Source organism: Colletotrichum siamense, assembly GCF_013390195.1.
Source record: "Colletotrichum siamense strain Cg363 chromosome Unknown KSG_Cg363_contig02, whole genome shotgun sequence".
Taxonomy (NCBI): Eukaryota; Fungi; Ascomycota; class Sordariomycetes; order Glomerellales; family Glomerellaceae; genus Colletotrichum; species Colletotrichum siamense.
In genome coordinates, this window is record NW_023501015.1 from 3478588 (window position 1) to 3493763 (window position 15176).

Consider the following 15176-nt stretch of genomic DNA (forward strand, 5'->3'; position numbering starts at 1 on the left):
GCGTTCTATATCTCATAATGGTCCCTGATTAGGGAAAGCAACGACCTAGGATTCCTCCGGCCTAGGTCGCGTCAACAGCAGGAGGAACGGCGGGACTGATACCAGCATGGCAGTGATTGTAAACCGCATTGATATCCACAAGATTCATTTGTCGATTGAAGAATAAAGTAGATTATTTCAAGGTTGGTGTGTTTAAATATTTGGACTTTGGAATTCCAGACAAAGAAATAGTTCCCCAGCTTGGAATGGAACGTATGTTGGCTGCCAAAACGCATCCATCTTGTGAGCCTTATCAAAGTGTGGCGCACCGCGATAAGAAGACGAGGGATGACGACAATCAATGTGGCTTTTCGCATTTCTGCTGGGCGCGAAATCAGATGGTAGGTCAGTGGGTGGCTGGAGGTGGGAGAAAACCAGGTCTGGCTTGGGCAGTTGTCAGCGGTCCAGTTGCCAGGAGAGAGCTACGGGGGCCTCAGGCTGAAATGGCTCGCTAAGTGACGGATGGGGTCCCTCACCTAGCCAATCCTCCGCCCGCGGCAGAGCAGATCCCCAAAAAGACGTGGATGATGGAACATCCCGAGGCGTCGTTCTTGATTTTCCTCGCGCACTCCCCTCACCCACCGATGCTGTTCAGCACCTCCCGAGCCTTCATTACGACCAGAATGCTCTAGATTGCTATACTCACACGTTATAATCACCTATATTTTGATTTTTGCACGGCGAGACCACTCTAGATTCCCCCTGCCCAGCGCGGCACTTCGTCCCGAGAACTCGTCGCTGCGACCACATCGTTCTCCCGCCCACGACCTTGTACGTTCCGTGCGCCTTGCCGACCGAAGTCGCGATGAAGTCGGCCAAAACATCCGCGGCGGATACGCCGTCCAGCAGGCGGTCCCAGCCTGTTCGACAGACTCGCACCAACCCCCCGCGCGTCTCTTCTGGCCTGCGAGGATCTGGCGGCGGTCGGGACTCGCTCACCGGTGGTTCCTCTTCTGACCAGCCCATCGACATCTTTCCCGCCATTACATACTTCTCCGATGCCATTGCCGCCTTTCCCAAAGAGATGGTCCGTCACTTTACTCTGCTCAAGGAAGTCGATGCCAAAATCGTTGCTCCCGAAGATGCCCTCTTCCAGCTTGTCGACGCTGCAATGAGCGCGCCAGCTCCGCAGCCCCGACCGGTTAACGACGCATCTAGCAGTGTCGCGCCAGCTTCTGCTCCGATGAGCGCCCAGAACAGCTCCAGCGGAGCCCCTCTCGGAGCCATTGCCCCTCCTCCTGCTCCCTCAACCGACGGCTCCTACGCGACGTCCATATACGATCCAAGCAACCTGCCACGACGACAGCTCTTCCGACAGACTGCTATCAAGATTCAGGAGATGTTGGGTTCACTGGAAGAGAAGAACCACGTCATTTCGACCGCGAATGACGCTCTTCAAAAGCAGCTTGCCCGTATTGACGACGTCTGGCCCCACGTCGAGAGCGAATTCAGTGACGAGGCAAAATGGGGAAGCAATACACACTGGGCATACCCTGAGAACAGAGCCGTCAGCAAGGCCGCACATGCTGAGCGCTCACGGCGCGAGGGCGCTGCCGCTATTTCCGCCGCTGCTCAGCAGCTCGCTGAGGAAGCAGCTGCCAGAAGCGACGCGCGGAAGCAGGCGGTGCAGGCAAAGAAAAACCAAAAGACGCAGCACCAAGAGACTGATGGCGACGATGCCGAGGCTCGACCCAAGCCCGAGGCCGGCAAGAAGGGTCACGGAGGAAGCAAAGCACGCAAAGCGGCCGAGACCGCCGCCAATGTAGGCCTAGGCATCTCCACAAATGGAACAACAAACGGGACGGCGCCGCAGCCCAAGAGACGCAAGGTCGAAAAGACGCCGAGTGGAAACAACGTACCCAGCGCGATGAGCACCGTGTTTGGAAACAACGTCTCCAAGGCGAAGACGACAAGTCCCAGAGAGACACCAGCTCCGGAGGGGCAGGGCCCGAAGAAGCGAAAGGCCCTACCTTCTGGTACCGGCCAGGCAAAGAAGAGGTATGTTTCGCTGAAAAGAAGCCTCGGTCCAATTCGATGACATGTTTGCTGACGTATGGTGATCTACAGCAAGAACGGCATTGCGGCCATGTCCCCGTCCGTCACGTCCTCTCCAGTTCTCAGCACTTTCCCCGAACCACCGCTGCCTCAAGGCTCTCCTGCTCCGACCGTCACTCCAGTGCCCCCGGCGCCTAAAGTGCCGACCGTTTCCCGAGCCAAGCAGAGCACTACACAAGCGGCGGTAGAGGGCGGGAAGCAATCTCGGCCGCCTTCGTCTGCGTCGACTAAGCCGAACGGAGCGCCGCCAGCGACGCCCGAGGTCGCGCCTGTGACAGCGACGCCCAAGCCTACGGTCGAACCGCAGCCTGCACCTAAAGAGCCATCCGCACCTCCTGTGCCGGAGATCACGAAGAAGGAGCCTGAGACAACCGAGACGGCCATAAAGCCAAGCATACCAGTAGCGAAGCAGAAGAAGGAAACGCCCAAGCCGGAGGAGCCACAGACCCCGATTGAGCCTCCGCCAGTACCACAGACAGTCACCGCTGCAACAGTGACAAAGAGCGGGCGTGCCAGTAAGCCGTCAACACCTGCAATGGCTACATTCCAGGAGGCGGCACGGCCCAAGTCGGCTCGCAACACCGACAGCACCACAAACAAGCGAAAGAAGAGCAGTTCAGCGGCGGCAACCAAGGCTGCCCCCAAGCCAGCAGATGAGGCTGAAGATAGCGAGGATGCCGAGGATGCGGAGATCAGAGCCAAGCGCAGCTACGACTATACCGAAGACGAGCCAACGTACTGCTACTGCACTAGCGTCAGCTACGGTGAGATGGTTGCTTGCGACGCAGATAACTGCGAGAGGGAATGGTTCCACCTCAACTGTGTTGGTCTCAAGGTAGCACCAAAGGGAAGCTGTAAGTTTGCAAACAAGCAACCAAATGTATATGTGTGCAAAGCTAACAGTTGACGCAGCAAAATGGTACTGTGAGGAGTGCGTCCAGAAGCTGGCGAAGCAAGGCAAGAAGTTGTCCCACAAGTACAACCTGCTTCCCAACGCCATGAATATTCGCAAGCAGCGGGGTCCGCAGTACTGAATGAATTTTTCAATACGACTCGCCGTGCGGCTTGCACGGCACAACGGCACGTAGGGATATGATGATGAGTACAAAGTGGTATTTTCAGCGTGGAACGTTCCACATTTCTACACGGCGTTGGTTTGATTTGGCGTGTAGGTCGGTCGGCACGTTCGTGTTTGGCCGACCTCTAGATACCTTTTACCTAACGAGCATTGGGATCGCGGGGTAAATCAACAAGGAGCAAGGTACATGAGCTAGTTGCCCTCAGGAATGGAGTACAGCACATACTGCCGGGACGGCAAAGCAGGAGGGGGCGTATCACATCTTGGGACGGCTCACCTGGTGGCGATCTGGCCCGTGGCGCGAAGGGTCTTTGTGTGAAGACGAGTTGGAGGATGAAAGCGTGTGCGTGTTCCTGACCGCTGCAATGTCTATCGGGGCCCCCCGAACCGGGATAGAAGAGAAATCTAATTCGGAGCTAGAGATCAATGGAAATGCTCAAGAGGAGATGTTTCCACCCAATGGGAATCTTGCAGTGCTGTGGTGCTCGCCTCAACGGTTCGGACGGGTTTGTCCTTTATGCCGGCCACGTTCCCCGGTGCTTTGGCCCGGCGAGTTTCAGCAGTGCGATTCCGCGGAAGTTGCAGCAATTACCGCGTCGGGGGTCTCTGTTCGACCCAAGGTGCCTGTGGGATAAAGAGGAGTGCAGAGCAGGTCCAAAGGTCACGATGCATGCATTGGCGGTGAAGGTAGGGGGAAAAGGGGTAAAGAGAGAGACTCGGGCACAGGTGATCTAGGTGCGAGGTGGAGAGTAAAACACGGAAACGTTTACGTGGTCCAGATCCGGGGTGAAAGAGGGACGTGGGCAGAGGAGGTTTGGATATCCATGAGTGTCGGTATTCTTTACGCGGTGAGGGGCTCCTCAGAGGTACACGAATACCTCAGAGGCTGCAAGGAGTACAAAACACCCCTGGACGAGCAATGCAGGCCTGGTCGTTTTGGGCCGGGGTAGGAATTTCTGGGGTAAGAGTTGAAAAGGGAAAGTGAGTTGCTGGGGTCTTGTCACTCGCCCCTTTTTTTCTGGTGAGTGTGGTTGAGCCGCCGCTGCGCTTGCGGGGGGGGGGGGGGGGACTTGCCTGAAATAGAGACAGGGCAAAAGGCAACTGGAGTGGTGGGCAGGCAAGTGATGGCGATATGAGTGAAGCCTACGTAAGGTACTTTGCCATCCGTCAGGGTGTGTGATCGAGAAACGACTTCAGGTTAGTGCAAAGCCGGCTTTTGAGGGGAAAACCTGGGGAAGCTTTTGGCGACGCTGAGTGGTTGACTGGCTCGGCTTGGTGTTGCTGGGGTTGTTTGATATCTGGTCACTGGCATGTTGAACGAGTTATGCGCTACACAAGTGTTTGAGGGAGCTAGCATGACTTGACATTCCGTGGGCAAAGGCAGAAGCTGGCCATTTGGTGTTGCCCCTTGCCTTCGTTTGCGGTTGCTGCTTGCTGGTTTGTCTCCGGACATGCTGGTCGGCAAATGTGTGCGCGTGACTTTTAGATACAAGAGGGGCGCAAAGTGGTAGGAGTGTTATTAGTAGCTGCAAGGTACCATGAGTGGTGGACATGGCGCAATGGCGTTGGGAGATGGGGACATTTGGTGACACACTTTGCAACTAATGACTAACTATTAGCAACACGTTTGTTGATGCTGTGGTCTTATTAGTCTACCGCGTGACGGGTTTGACGGAACTCTCTCTCAAGTGTTGCGGGACAGGGAACAAGAGCCACGGTGGATGAGAAACGTACTGCGGTAGGTAGCTGAAGAGCGATGGGCAGAGTTATGTTATGTTGGTTTCAGCAGAGAGGACCAGGCCGACGGGTAACCAACTGCCTCCATGACCCCAAAAACACCAGACGAAAGGCGAGAAAAGTCCGCCAAGCTCATAGTGACTGCAGAATGGCCAGAACATTGCCCATTCTTCAGCTTTGCAACTGTACAAATGTGTTGCGCGCTAGCCGGACAGGGTACCGGGGAGATGGCACAAGGCGGCTGGCTTCGGTCCATCAGATTTTTTACGCAGATTTTTTTTTTTCTCGCTTTCCCTGCCTGGGCTCTCTGCGTCAAAAGGTGGATAATCTGGGGCAGACACCACACACCACGCGGCTAACACACAAAGTTCCTCCTAGCCCGCCAACCGGAGATCCGCTGGGATGCCACGGGTGCTAGGATCTTCCCGTTCATTCGCATCTTTTTTAACCAGATTGTACGCTCAGAGCCGGTGGAAGGTCGTCGATCTTCCAGGCTGCGTTTGCGAGGTGACTGTCACGATGGGTCCAGCCGGGGGCCGCAGGCATAGTACGAGAGAGAGGTACCTCAAGTATCGTCTGTCCGGTAAGTGCATTAAAACAAGAGGTGGTGGTGGTGACCTTTGCTGACGCCGACGATGACCCCTGGCATGGGGCATCTCTCTCATACACCTTCCAGCAATTTCTAAATCCTGTGTGGCCCCGTCTGAGTAGGCCTCTCAGCTCGTAGCGTTACGTGCGCCTCGTCTCTTGCTTCTTCCTTTTCCTTTTCTGACGAGCCTTCGCCGCACAGCCCGAGGGCCGCATCGTTCGGCAATGGGCAAATGGGGCGGGCAAAAAGGTCAGATGACTGAGGTGACTGGCTTGAGCGTGACTTGACTGCAATATCTGGCGGGGGAGCCGTATTCCGCCCCGGCGGTAGCGGTCTGCAACGTGGTGACTGCGGTAAGGTAAAGCCAAGCAAATTGGCAGTTGGGCATTGGCCGACGGCCCCTTGCCCTGCGCTGATGCAAATTTCCCCGACCTTTCGACTCTGCAGACGACATTTCGCCATCATCGTCACAGAGTCTGGAGGCTTTTGGCCTTGGCTGGCGGCTGGCTAGCCCCGTATTGGCAGACGGAGTCCGACGACCGGAACGGACGTCTCGGGCGTTGGTATGCAGCGACATCGCACCTTTTGGGGTTGGTTACTCATGGCGGGCTCGGTGTTTGAGGGGCAATGAGTTGAATTGAATTGCAAAGCCGGGCGCCGAGCCGAGGAGATGCCAATGTCCACGGGAGTGGTTCCGAGTCAATGATTCCATGATCCATCTCATCCGCCCGATCGTCTGTCGTCAGACTTGCTTTCGTAAGGGAGCGTCCCGCATATTGCCAGCGTTTCAATTCCCTTATGCAGCTGGAGCAGAGGTTGGAATTAACTGCCAGAGACTGAGTGAGTGCAACGCTGCGAGAGTGAGACTCTTGTATTCGATGTAACTCTGATGAGGTACAAAAAGCAAGGTACACTTCCTTTTCTTGTATTAGGTAACTTGGGACGCTGTCTTTGAGCAACGTGACTCGGCGGTTGAGAGGTCTCGGCGCCATGCTGAAAAGTTTTCCCAGTTTCCATTAGTCGTAGCTTGTTACCATTACGTTTGCAAACCTCCTTTTCCTCGCCTCATCTGATCACTTCGCAAGCCAAGCTTTCCAACGCAAACCTGTCCACGTCTCCAGGTCTCCAGCTCAGCTCAGCGCACCCAATGGCCCCGACCCTCTCGCATTTTTCTCTCTCGTCTTGCTGACCCTCCTTATGACGGGGCAGGTTTTTTTTCTTTCTTTCCTTTCCCCATCTTCCCAAGTGGAATTGGATCGTCCTACCAAGAAACAAATCCTTCCCTTCCCTCATATGAGCCCTCAACTTCTCAATCCCTCCCCCTTGGATCTGGGTCTGGGTCCGGGCCCTTTGCCCCGCTAGTCGCCCCGTCCGGTTCGAAGAGCAAACTGCACCGACCGACGAGCTGCGCGGGCACCATTGCCATGCCTTACCGTTCCCGTTCCTGGCCTGGCTGCTGCCCACGGCCACGGCTCCCGTCGTCTTGAACAGACAAACACTGACCAGAGAGTGACTAACCGCCTTCACCACACACACCCTTCGTCAACTGTTGTCCACGTGAGGTATGCTTCCTATAACTCGGGATGATTATGACTACACACAGTCAAACAACGGCCTGTCCGGAACAAGACAGACGTTGGCCACATAACCTGAGATCCCCGGAAGATGGACATTCCTTGACACATCTCGCGCAGCCGTTTAACGGACTGGAAACGCGAGCAATGATGTTATGCTCTGATTGCTTTCAATGGCCGACTGGCTCGACGCAACACACCCATGACATTCTCATTACCAAATACCCGTCCAATCGTTGGCGACCAGGCTGCGTCGTGTCGCCAGCCCTTACCTCTAGAGGTTCTGTCGCCATCCATCTCTCCCTCTTGTCAATGTCTCGTCCCTGTACCGTATCCGACCTGGATGGATGTCGTCGTCGTCGTCGCCGTCCGTGAGCACGAAGCATGTCACCTGGGGACCTGGCGTACCGCCGTACCGCGCCGTGTCATGTACGGACAAGGCTCCGCCTCCATCTGGATGAAGCTCTGGATGCTCATGTGACGGGCAAGTCTCCATTCCTCTGTTTTCATTACCCAATTTTTGGCCAAGAGCAACCCTTTGCCTCTTCGACTTGCTATATTAATCTGCGGGCCGCTCACACACACACACACTCACACCCGGTTACAAACGCCAGTACCAGCCACTCCTCCGCATGACGAGACGCCCATAAGCTGCACTCCCAGTCAGTCGCGATCGATCCGTTGGACGAGTTCCATCTCTTGCCCCTGCTCCGTCGCCTTGAAGCCCAGCCAACCTCTCACCACATCACCTCAGCGATTGCGAAAAAGACGTCTTTCCTTGTGTCACGCACCACTCACTTCTGCATCCATCCCCAGTCTGCGATCCTTTCCTGTTGTTGTTGCTGTCGCCGCTGCTCCTCCTCACATCCCCAGGACCCTCCACCAACAAGGGTCCAGTCTCGTTCCCCCCCAAGAATCTTGGATTGCGCCGCGTCTCTATTCGTACTCCAGACTTGTCGCTTGGCTTCAGTGTTACACTTCAGAACGTTGAGGTTGGACCACCTGAACACGCCAAACCACCATCTTCCCCGCATCACGGCAGCTTCCTCTTACCTAAAAGCCCCGGTCTTTGACTAATAGAAAAGCCCTTGAGGCTTGCTCTATCGACGGTCCCGGGCCCCCGGCCTTGTGCTTTTGCAACAAAGTCGGTAACCTCGAGTTACTTGCGTTTTGCGCTTGCAGGGCAGCACGACTACTTTAAACGGGGTAGCTGGTTTGGATTTTTTTTCTTCACACCCCAAGACCCCAGCTTGACAGCGACAGGCACGCGCGAGACAGACAACCCAGCAAGCGAGCGTGCGTGCGTTGGAGTGGTTCGTGTGGTTTTTCGCTGGTGGTGTGTCGTGCAACAATTGAAACAACAAGCGCAGCGACCCGGACGGACCTTCAAGGTCAAAAAACTTCCTGCAGCCATGGCTACTCCGCGACCTTCAGCTCTACCTCTCCCTCTACCTCTCCTGCCTGTACCCCATTCGCAGACCTCGTCGTCCCAGACTCCGGACCAGGACCACACCCCCCCAGGCCCTTCTCCGACAGGCCACAGTCACGGTCTCGGCCACGACCACAACGGCTCTCCGTCTCCCCAGGCCCAGACCAAATACAAAATGGACAACCCGGAGCCGCACCGACCTGATACCCCAGAAAAGAACGGCAGGTCCTCTTTCTCATCCATCCGCGAGAACGACTCCGACTTGGCGCAGACTTTCACCTCCTCAAAGGTCTCTTCCTACGCACAGAAGGCAAACGACGCCGTCGTCTTTGACTCTTCTTCCAACTCTCCTTCCCCTTTGGCCTCCCCGTCCCTAGACATGGGTGAAGTCCAGTTCCTTCCTCCCGTCACCCACCCCAACAGCAGACTCCATGGCGGCTGGTATCCTGCCAACAGCTTCAAGGGCTGGAAGCAGATCGATGTCAAGGGCAAGACAGCCAGCCGGAGCTTTAGCGACCTCCAGGCACTGCGCATGTCCTGGAGCACTCCTCCAGCTTCCCCCAAGGTCAAGGACAAGCATGTTGGCGGCCGCGCACCCATGGAGAGGCTTCCTCTCGAGATCTTAGGTGAGTCGACACAGGTGTTCTTGGACCACCAGGGACAACACTAATGCTTCATAGGATCCATCATCGAGCTCCTAGTCCTCGATATCCCCCCGCCATATGGCACCGCGCGCCGCAACGTCGATCTCATGGCGCTTCTCCTAACCTCCAGGACACTCCATGCCGCCACGCTCAACACCCTCTACAAGCACATCACCATCCCACACTCGAGAATCTTCCGCAAGTTCTTGTCCAACATCACAATGTACCCTGCGCTGGGCACAATTGTACGGCGCATGGACTTCAGCCACTTCAACAATGCGACCCTGTTCGAGTCTGCTAGCGAACGCAAGACCACTAGAAACCTGACGGCCGAGACACTGGTGCAATCACTGGAATTGACGCCTCATCTACAGGAGTTCCTCGCCATGGAGCACATTGACGACGATCTCGACGCGAACGTGTTGCGGAAGCTCTTCTTTGGCATGCCCAGGCTGCAGGCTCTTGACTTTGCCGGATGCACCTCGCCGGCTTTCAAGAACTCATTCACGTCACTGGTGGCCATGGACTGGCCCGACATGCTGTCTGTCACGCGACTATCATTCCACAAGTGCTTGACACTCCCCTCTACCCTCTTCGAGAAAATCCTCCCGCGCCTGACCAACATCACGCACCTGGACCTTGCCCAGACCAAGATCTCAGACCGCGCGCTGCAGTCCATTCCGGTCACGGCCAAGATCACCCACTTGAACATTGCCAAGTGCACTCTGCTCACAGCGCCTGCCGTTATCGACTTCCTTGCCAACCACCCGGCGGTCAAGAACCTGGTCTACCTCAGCGTGGCCACCGATGCTCGGAGCCACCAACTCTTGGATGTGGAGGATGTAACACAGCTCATCCCGGTGCTGCCCAAGACCCTCAGGTCCTTGAGCCTGAAGGGCAGTCGCATGGACGATATCCACATTGACCTGCTGCGACCGCTGACCAAGTACCTCGAGGAACTGGCTGTCGGGCGCAACATGGACGTCAATGCCGCCGGTAAGCTTCTTGAGCCGGCGGACCCCGAGAAGGAGGAGGAGCCCCACACGCTGCGCTACCTCGATCTTTCGGACCTCTGGGGCAGCGAGCTCGACCTCGTCGACCTCTTCTCGACTCGGAACTCGCTGCTTCGCCCGAGCTCGGCGCCGCTAGAGGTAGTGGAGGTCTCGGAGCAATCGTTCAAGAGCTTGTCCCGGAACAGAGTCCTCGAGCGTATCGGCTGGTCCCTGCAGGAGATCGGAAGCCGATGCTGGATGGTGCGACTCCAGGACCACCGCAAGGATAGCGATCGCGGTTACCGATGGTGGAAGATGGGCGCCGACAACTGGGGCATGCGCAAGATCCCGGTCGCGCGCGCCGAAGTCGGGGGCATGTACGGGTCCTTCATGTTTGGACGCAAGCTATGAATGCATGTGAACGGCATTCGACATACGACGACAAAAAAATCAACCAAAAAAGCGACTCATGGGCATTTTCAGACTTTAGCCATTATTTTTCGATGCATTTTTCACATTGGCATATTTATCATCGGGCGGAGTTGGGATACCAAAACAAAAAAGTTTGTTGTTTTTCTACTTCATTTACGAAGGGGGCGAAGGATCCGCGGAGCTGCAGGCGGAAAAGATCGAGTGAAGGACATCAGATGAACAGAAAAAAGCATAGCGAGCAAGCAGCTACGACGAATGACTGGCTTGATGTACAATACAGAGAACGAGTGGCATAATCCCTAATCTTTATGCTCAACAACCACTTTGGCCTTTGCCTAAAGGTGTGAATCATGCCGGGTTCGTCTGCTGTAGTAGTACCGCTGACATTGCTGATGGCGGGCTTTGTAACGTCGTTGTGCCCAATCGACCAGAGCTCTCGGCGTACCTGCAGGGGATACATCATCGTGCCGTCACCCGGGGCCGCCAAAGCCAGCTAATCCCTGCCCCGGACACAGCTCCTAACTTCTGTCGCCTGGAGTATCACACACTTAGGTAAGCCATGCATGGTTTCTTGGCGGAAACTAAACCCATCTTACCCGTGTCCTTGGAACACGGGCAGCCTTACGCCTTGACCCCTCCAACTTTCCAAAGAAGACAGTTCTCTGAGCCTTCTCGAGCTTCAATACCGCTGCGAGACTCTGGGCGATTCTGCGTCTCTGTATTTTCGGTATAGTTTGCAGAGGGCAAGGCACGCCAGCCGTGTCATAACCGCCCATCATGGCCTTTGGCTGGGCCGAGTAAGCTACCCTGTCCACTTCAACGTGCATCACCACCATCAACAACTAACACTCTGCGACTTCAGACTGCGCTCCCTCCTCCTCGTCTTCGGCCCAATCCTCCTTCCAAAGGCAATCTCAGCCTACCGCTCCATCCGCACCGCCTCGCAACACCGCGCCGAGCCGGTTCCCCCACCCCCTCACGTCGCCCGCGCCCTCGGCGTGCTGACCGTCCTCGTCCTCTTCTACCTCGCAAAGACGCTCCCGCCCTTCGCGCCCGAAAACGTCTTCGCCCTCACCCAGTCCCGCCTCCAGATCCCCGTCGACGTCCTCTTCACCCGCCTCGCCTCACTTCGTCCCGATGGCCTCCTCACCCAGGCGGACGAGCGCCTGCGCGCCCGCTTCGTCAACCTCGAGTCCCGCCTGCTGTACCTCTACCTCGGCCCCGCCGCGCTCGCCGACTGCCCCTTCTGCAAGTCCGACGAGCCCAAGAGCTACTTCTACTACGCCTTGCCCGCCATCGTGCTCCTCCACCTGCTGAACCTGGTCGTCATCGCGGTGGTCACGTCCGGCACCATCACGGGGCGCGACGGCGCGCGCTGGCGCAGCTACGCGACCATGGCCGCCGCCGCCCTCTGCATCGCCGACCTGAGCCTGGTGAACCAGTACGACTACTCGGCCAACGCCTCCGCCCTGCGCCTGCCCGAGATCGACTTCTTCTACTGGAAGGCTCGCGCCCTGCGCTACGTCGCCCTCGCGCTGCTCGACGTCGGCCTCGGCGGCCTGCTGTTCCTCTCCAGCACCCGCCGCGCCTTCCTGCAGCCGCCCTCCGAGGCGGAGCGCGTCGAGGCGAGCAACCGCCTGCTGAACAGCGTCCGGAGCAAGATGAACGCCCTCGGCATCGTCAAGAACACCACGCTGAGGGACGAGGAGCTGAGGACCAGGAGCCAGGCGTACTGGTTGCATGAGGTGCGGCTCGTCAGGGAGGTGATGGAGGAGCGGGAGGTCATCGAGGGGGTGAACAATGCTCTCGAAAACCGTATCAACATCCAGACCATCACTGCCGATGCCGAGAACTATGCCAACAGCGTGTTTTCGCCTCTGGAACAGGGCCAAGAGCAGGCGCAGTAGGCTTGTCGTAGACTAGAGACATAGAGAGTGTTAGACGCAGGACAAATGTGTCCTTTTCCCCTCCACTAATGCAGACACGTTATGAATACTTGTGCAGTCCAGAAGAGAAACATGTTATTTTTAATACGCCTCTAGGGCCGGTAATGCGCAAAGTGTTCCCATTGCCTCCTCCCTTGTTGGATCGGACCATTCCCATCACCACAAACCCCTGGCTTTGCCCTCCCGTCTTCGTGAACCAAGTCCTCTCCTCCCCTTTCCCCCTGGACAACGACAATGCTACATGCCCGCTTATCTGAATGCCTGCCCTCCCACACGAGCGCTAACAACGCCAGTTTTTTTTTCTTTATATAACATATGTATAACATGCCGGCTGCCTGGATATCGTCACAGCGTGGCGGTATGCATTTCATGAGAAACATGCTGAGTTTCTCGATACCCAAAAGAAGCCCCGCTCGCCCATCTCTCGTCACTTGCGAGACGACTGACCGTACCACGATGACGGCCTCTATCCGCCGCGAGTGTCAGGCCTCGTTGCCGCGCTGCTGGCGCTGTCTTTGCGGTCTCGCGGCGCTCCAGCCTGGTCTAGGCCCTCTTCTGCGCTGCGCTCCAGGAAGCCAGCCCACAGGTCGGCGAGCGACTCCTTGTTGGCGGACGTGGGCGTATCCGAGAAGAACTCTGCGCTGAGGGATGGCGTGCTCGGCGTGCGGTGGAAGGGGGAAGCTGGCAAGCGCAGACTGTTTGTCGAGGTGCCGGGCCGCGCGAGCCCGGCTTGCTCGCGCTGCTCGTCGTTCCAGTTGAGGTAGCCGGCCATGACTTGCAGGATCTGGAAGCGCTTGGGGTCTCCGCGGTCCAAAGTGAGGAAGTGGAGCATGTGATTCGTGACGACTTGTCTAAGGCAGGATTAGTCGGCTGTAATGATGAAGGCTGGTGAATGCAGCATACCTATCAACATTATCTTCAGGTTTCGTCTTCTTCAGGTAGCGGAGGGCCTTTGTGAGATGGTCATTGAGTACAATGGCCTCGTGTCGCAGCTTGCCGATGAGTAGGTTCTTCTCCTTGACCTCCTTTTCGAACGGGGCTGTCCGCTCAAGCTCCTTGGTGAGGTTATCCTTGGCGGTCTCAGCCTCCGTGGCTCTGGCGTCCGCATCTTGGACCAGCTTCTTCAGGGCCTGGAGCTGCTCCTCTGATGTCTCAACCATCTCGCGCAGCTCCTTCTTCCGCGCTTCTTGGATCTCGCGCAACGCCTTCTGCAAGTTGTCGATAACCTGCGACTGGTGATCTCGCTCAGATGCGGCGCTCTCGTAGCCCTCTCTAAGGCTGTGAATCTGCTCCTCCAGTTCCGATACCTTCTCTACTAGGCTCTCCTTGACGGATCGTTCCTCCATGGCGATGACTTCCCATTCGCCCATGGCATTTGTCGTTGTCTCCACCTCCTCCTTCAGGCTGGCCACCACTCGTGTCAGCTCTTCTCGCTCCTTCACCCAGTTTTGCTGAGACAAGTTGCTGCGGCTGCGCAGGCTGTTCGCCTCGCGCGAGGTATCCTGCAGCTCCTCCTTGAGCTTAGCAAGCTCATCTTCAGATGCTCTCGAGCCATTCTGCAGCTCTTCGTTCTGCGCCTCGAGCTCTTCGATTCGCTCTTTGGCCTCTTCGAGTTCGGCTCGATCGCGCTTCAGACGTTCGCCGAGTGTCGACTTGAGGTGATTGACACGTTCCAGCAGGCTTTGGTACTGCTCCTCCGCCTGCTCCTTGGCGGATGACGTCTCCTCCAGCTCAGTCTTGAGATTTGAGATGGTTTCATCGTGTGTTCCTTGAATTGTCTCCAGCTGCTTCCTCAGTGTCTCAACCTCTGTTCGTAGTGCTTCTCTTTCCTTTGTGAGGGCGTCTAGTTTCGCGGTGGCATCTCCCCCAGCTCCCGGGTCGTCTGTCGGCTTCTCTATCGGCGGGTTCGCATGTCCATTACTCGTCGGCCTCTCGGTATGACCATTGGCCGTTGTGTCCTTGTCTGCGGTCTGTTCGGGGCTGGACTCTTCCGTGGGTGCGGCGTCCTGCGACAGCAGTCAGATCAACCAGGCTAAAAGGCAACGACACAAGGGAGTATCACCTGCACCGGGGTCTCCGGCTCATCATCGCCATCCTCGGCAGCGTCGCGTTGCGGGGTAGCGCTGTCGGTTTCTATCGGTTCCTTGGGCTTGTTTGCATTCTTCTTCTTCTTGTTGTTCTTCTTTTTCCCTAGAAGCATGGCCGTACAGGTTAGCGCTGCGATCGCATCATTTGCCTCCGAGGGGTGGATTCAATCGGCGAACCTGAAGATGCGTTTTGGACCGGGTCACTAGAGGGAGCGGCGGCCGACATATTGGCTTCTCAAATGCATCGGAAGGTGTGCAGAGCCCTTTGAGCTGGTATACGCTGGGTGGAATGGGCTATTTTTTCGAGGTTCGTCGGGAGGTTGCAAGATGTCTAGTTTGGCATCGGGCGGGTTGGTATGTACTTACACCACGTAAGCTAGGTTCGCAAATTAGCGAGCGTGTTCACTTCACACGCGGAAGGTACTGCCCCCCGGTCCCCCACACTGGTCGGAAAGCTCCACTTAAAGCACCGATAACGATAAGTATTAGCTAAGGACAGCGCGTCTAGCGCCAACCGTTTGCTGAGTACTAACGGTCTTTTTCTCAAGTCTCAATTGAAACGTGCTTCGCTCGA

The 15176-nt window shown here is 56.6% G+C and overlaps 4 protein-coding genes across 4 annotated transcripts; 3 read left to right on the top strand and 1 right to left on the bottom strand.

Moving 5' to 3' along the window:
• Positions 1–844: 844 nt before the first annotated feature.
• On the top strand, positions 845–3128 carry PHO23 (Transcriptional regulatory protein PHO23; the record flags this gene model as incomplete). The annotated part of the gene is made up of 3 exons (XM_036634719.1): positions 845–2037; positions 2107–2948; positions 3007–3128. 3 exons carry the CDS (start codon positions 845–847, stop codon positions 3126–3128), a joined length of 2157 nt encoding a protein of 718 aa, XP_036500435.1.
• Positions 3129–8484: 5356 nt separating this feature from the next.
• CGCS363_v002871 (F-box protein) lies at positions 8485–10548 on the top strand (the record flags this gene model as incomplete). The annotated part of the gene is made up of 2 exons (XM_036634720.1): positions 8485–9127; positions 9182–10548. The coding sequence occupies 2 exons, from the start codon at positions 8485–8487 to the stop codon at positions 10546–10548; spliced, it is 2010 nt and encodes a 669-aa protein (XP_036500434.1).
• Positions 10549–11346: 798 nt separating this feature from the next.
• On the top strand, positions 11347–12476 carry CGCS363_v002872 (uncharacterized protein; the record flags this gene model as incomplete). The annotated part of the gene is made up of 2 exons (XM_036634721.1): positions 11347–11366; positions 11432–12476. The coding sequence occupies 2 exons, from the start codon at positions 11347–11349 to the stop codon at positions 12474–12476; spliced, it is 1065 nt and encodes a 354-aa protein (XP_036500437.1).
• A 505-nt stretch (positions 12477–12981) lies between these two features.
• On the bottom strand, positions 12982–14828 carry CGCS363_v002873 (GRIP domain-containing protein; the record flags this gene model as incomplete). Its single annotated transcript, XM_036634722.1, has 4 exons — positions 12982–13366; positions 13419–14521; positions 14578–14705; positions 14780–14828. 4 exons carry the CDS (start codon positions 14826–14828, stop codon positions 12982–12984), a joined length of 1665 nt encoding a protein of 554 aa, XP_036500436.1.
• Between the last annotated feature and the right edge of the window lie 348 nt (positions 14829–15176).